Source organism: Arvicola amphibius, chromosome 4, assembly GCF_903992535.2.
Source record: "Arvicola amphibius chromosome 4, mArvAmp1.2, whole genome shotgun sequence".
Taxonomy (NCBI): domain Eukaryota; kingdom Metazoa; phylum Chordata; class Mammalia; order Rodentia; family Cricetidae; genus Arvicola; species Arvicola amphibius.
In genome coordinates this window covers 91931093-91936026 of record NC_052050.1, presented here as the reverse complement: position 1 = coordinate 91936026, position 4934 = coordinate 91931093, and the positions used below count along the sequence as shown (strand labels likewise).

At 47.3% G+C, this 4934-nt stretch overlaps 1 protein-coding gene across 1 annotated transcript; it reads right to left on the bottom strand.

Moving 5' to 3' along the window:
• Window positions 1–488: 488 nt before the first annotated feature.
• Window positions 489–1427, bottom strand: LOC119811548 (olfactory receptor 1361-like). The gene has a single exon (XM_038325465.1). The coding sequence runs from the start codon at window positions 1425–1427 to the stop codon at window positions 489–491; it is 939 nt and encodes a 312-aa protein (XP_038181393.1).
• Between the last annotated feature and the right edge of the window lie 3507 nt (window positions 1428–4934).

Below are 4934 nucleotides of genomic sequence, written 5' to 3'. Positions count from 1 at the left end.
TGCTGGTGCTGAGAACTGAGAATTCAAGGTGTCCGCAAGAGAGTGGCAAGCCGCCAGCGCTGGGGAAAGCGCTGCTGTGGATTGTGAGGGAATCTTTCAGAAGGGAAACGCGAAACTTTCGTGAAATGGAGGCTTCCAAAGTGGTCCTCATATTTTCACCTGCAAAGGGAAAACTACCTTGCTTCTTGTTGCTTTGTGGTGATGGAGGTCAAACATAGGACTCTCTGTGTTAGGTAAGCCCATTACAACTGAGCTGTACCCCAGCTAGAGAGGAAACTTGACTGTTTGATAAATACATTTAGAATAGAGTAATTGGCTTCACACGATAACAAAAGCAGGATTTGTACTAAAACAGGACTTGTGGATAAGCTTCTGCCAAAAGTGTTTATCTATTTCAAGAAACACTCGTAAAAAATAGATTGTACCATGTTCATGATGTGGAAATGATCAACTTACATGGGAGTGATCATAGACCCAGTATCCATTAATCAGAAGGAGAGTATCTTCCTATGAACCACTTTATAGAGAGCCCCTTTCAGGTCCCTGTTCCTCAGGCTGTAGATGAATGGGTTCAGCATGGGGGTCACCACTGTGTACAGCACGGTGGCTGCCGTGTCCTTCTCAGATGAATGTGCAGATGCGGGGTTGAAATACACGGCGATGATGGTGCCGTAGAAGAGGCAGACCACAGTCAGGTGGGAGCCACACGTGGAGAAGGCTTTCCATCTTCCCCTTGGGGACGAGACTCTCAGGACAGCAGATGTTATGTGGATGTAGGAGATCAGGATGCAGACAAATGGGGTGACCATGACAACAGCTCCCTCTGTGAGGATCATCAGCTCATTGAGGTGTGTGTCAGAGCAGGACAGTCTCAGGAGGGGAGTCACATCACAGAAGAAGTGGGGGATGGTGTTGTCTGCACAGAATGAGAGCCGAGCCATGAGCAGGGTGTGCAACAGAGCATTTAGACTGGCTACCACCCATGACCCAACCACAAGGAGGGCACAGAGCTGCTGGGTCATCTTTGTTGTGTAGTGTAAAGGGTGGCAGATGGCCACAAAACGGTCATAGGCCATAACAGCCAACAAGAAATTGTCCATGTCTGTAAGTTCAAAAAGAAAATACATCTGTGTGAGACACCCAGAGAAGGAAATGACCTGAGTCCCAAGTAGGTGGTTGGCCAGCACCTTGGGGACAGTGGTGGAGGAGAAGCAGACATCCACGAAGGACAGGTTGCTGAGGAAGAAGTACATGGGGGTGTGCAGGTGGGAGTCTGTGCCAATGACCAGGATGATGAGCAGGTTCCCCAGCACAGTAGCCAGGTACATGGTGAGGAAGAGCAGGAAGAGGAGCCGCTGCTGCTGGGGATCCCTGGAGAGTCCCAGGAGGAGGAACTCGGAGACACTCGACTGGTTGCTGCCTCTCATGGTCTGAGTCCAAGTGAAGGGGAGACAGTGAATTCAAAACCTAAACGGGCATGGACATGATGTAATAGGGCGCCAGGCAGGGTCTCATCTGCAAATCAGTTCACAGAGCTGCTAACCCAGGATGTGCTGAGGTCATCCACACACCTGCTTTCCAACACTCCGCCATGGTGTATTTCCTACCTGCACATCCCAGTGGCCACCCAGCCTCTAAGAATAGCTATGACATGTTTACACCTCAGCTTTCCTTCTGCCTCCATCCTAGCACAGGGCATCAGAGAGACGTCCTGTTAGTGCTGTGTTGGCACAAGCGATAACCAATGGATTTGAGCTTCTACATCGGCTTCTTGCTGTTGGAAGGGTTGCAGGGGGTGTTTCTGAAGTAGATTCACCCCCGAGTCAGCAAATATGTGTCTCCATCACTGTAACCCTACCTGGGAGGGCGGATGGTGCTGTCCGATGCTGTTCATCTCGCACTATTTTCAGAGTTAGTGATATCTTGGGAGCACGGTCAAGTCCTAAGCTAGGGAAGAACAGGTGTATAGGGTTTTGGTCTTCTGAGCAGGAAAGATGTTCAGAACAACCACAGAGCAGTCATTTACGGGAGTCTCTTTGGCTACTGGGACTGGAGTCCCTCAGAGCCTCATTATAGACAAAAAGAGAAACTCCTATCTACATGTTTGGCCCCTTTGGACCAAACAACAGTGACAGAGAATAGCACCAAACTTTACAATGCAATGGTTAGATCAAGATGTACAGACTTCAGAAAGGAGTGCATGCTGGTACACACAGGTCCCAGATGGCATTGTTTATGACATCAGCTCTCATCCAAGCCCCACACCCAGGGTCTTCGGTCACCCACCCTAACATCAACCCCATCCATGTCCATCTGGAGCTCAGGAAGGTCTGGTCCTGCAGAATGACATCTGCAGGATCTCTGTGACTCGGAGCAGCAGCGGGATAGCCGAGAGGAGTTTCTGTGAGGGCCCAGTAATGATGGAGTAGCAGAAACCAGAGGTCTTGAACCAGACCGATGAGTCATGAAGGTGAACGTTTGCAAGGAAAGCAGATAGGACAGAACAGTCTGCTGTGTGACACACCACGGCAGCCATGCCGCCAGGACGAACAAGTAGATGTTGGGGAAGTAAGAGAAATGGAGGGGCAAAGAGTTTTGTTTTTGTTTTTGTTTTTGTTTTAAGATTGTTGGTTGTTTGATTGGTTGGTTTTTTTGGTTTAATTGTGTTTTAATTTTCTTTTGGGGTGGATGATGCAAGGGTGAGGGGCAGATATGGGATGACTGGAAGTTGAGCAAAATTGGGGTACACGATGTGAAATTCCCAAGAATCAATAAAGAAATTATGTTTAAAAAGAGAGAAAGAGAGGGAGGAGTGAGGGAGGCAGAGAAGGAGAGAAGAGAGAGAGGGTGGAGGAAGGGAGGGAAGGAGGGAGGGAGGGAGAGAGGGAGGGAGGGAGGGAGGGAGGGAGGAAGAGTAGACTGGCTTGGTGGTACACACCTGTAGTTCTGCTGCTGTGGAGAGTTGAGGGAGAAGAATTCCAATAATATGGAGATTTGTCTGAACTTCATATTGGGGAAGGGGAAGCAGCAAGCAGAGGGAGAGGAGAAAGAGGAGGGGAATTATTTGAAGAAAGCCCCTCCTGGTTTTGGAGGTCTAGATTTGAGTCATTTCTGATTATTGGCTATTTTTAGTCATATTTTGCTAACTATTGATAGTTGGAAATCACATGAACACATCATACATGGTTTACAGAAGGAAGGATTCATGTGTATACATGGGGTAAGTGATTGTGTGTAGAAGTATGTGTTTGTATGTTAGTGTATGTGCTTGTGTATGTGTGTGTGTGCTTGTATGTCAATGTGTTTGTCCATGTGATTACTATTATATGCTGGTGTGTGCATATGTGTTTCTGTGTGTGTATGTATGTATGTTTGTATGTGTATGTGTTTGTCTGTCTGGGTACGTGGGTATGCTGGTGTGTGCATATATGGAGGGTGTTCCTGTGTGTGTATGTGTGTGTTTTGTATGTGTCTGTGTGTGTATTTTGGTTTGTGGGTTTGTATGTGTATGTATGGGGGTATACATACATATATATGTATGTACAGGAGGTATATAATGTATTGGGGTATATATATGTATGTGTGTGTTTATATATGTACGTACAGGGGGATATTATGTGTCGGGTGGGTGTATATGCGCATTTGAATTAACATGTATATGTTGTGATATGGACGGTGCACATGTGTATGGAGACCCAAAGTTGATGTCAGGTGTTACCGCGCTCTTGCTGTGAGGAGGAACCACGGCCACAGCATTTCTTACAAAAGAAAGCATTTAATTGGGGCCTTGCTTGCAGTTTCAGAGGTTGGTGTATGAGCATCATACTGGAAGGCAGACAGACGCGGTGCTGAAACAGTGGATGGGAGCTTTACATTCTGATCAGCAGACAGCAGGCAGAGAAAGACTGAGCCCGGTGAAGATATTTGAAACCTCAAAGCCCACCCCCAGGGACACACCTCCCCCAACAAGGCCACACCCCTTCCTCCTTCCTTAAACAGTTCAGCAACTAGGGATTAGACTTTCAAATATATGAGCCTATGGGAACCATTCTCCTTCAAACCATCACGTGGGATGTCGTCCTCAGTTGAGGTCAACTATCCCCCAAATCCAGCTAGTTTAACTAGCTAGCTCCCCATAGGAATTCACATCTCTGTCTCCCTAGGGTTAGGATTACAGATGGCTACCATCCCACCCTGGTTGTCACATGGGTGTAGGGATCTGGACTCAGGGCTCATACTTGCATGGTAAGCATCCTTACACCGAGCCTTCTAACAATTCCCAACAGAAAGATCTTTAATAAATAAATCTTGATTCACCGGTGGGTGAACGTCTGATAAACAAATTTCACTGACTACACCTGAGAGTAGCATCAAAGAGCTAGAAGCAGTGGGGGAAGGGGCAGCAACTGGTGTGAGTAAGAGATGCTTGGGGGGAGGGGGGTGAACGGCAGCACCAGCACTTGGTTCCATTATCCAGACCTGGGTTACCAAATCGATGCTATTCTGAGGTGGGGTCCAACATCCATCCAGGGACACAGATCCAATCGCTGAACATGTTCTCTCTCTCTCTCTCTCTCTCTCTATATATATATATATATATATATATATATATATATACACACACACACACACACACACACACACACACACACACACACACACACACTGAGGACTTCTATGACACACTGGTCTCCATAGGAAGACCATTTCTCAGAACAAAATAGAATGAACTCTGTCATTTTTCTTAGTAACGATCATCAGGGACTCCAGCCACAGTGGATTTCAAAAGCAATCACTTCTAGCCTCTCCTGTTCATTGACCTGCATGTCACCATGTCACCAGGAGTTGGCTCCCGCTGCTGTCCCTCATACTCCCTCTTGTGTTCCTCTTGGGTCTCAGCAGGCAGGATCTGCCTCTAGGGAGTAGGCTCCACT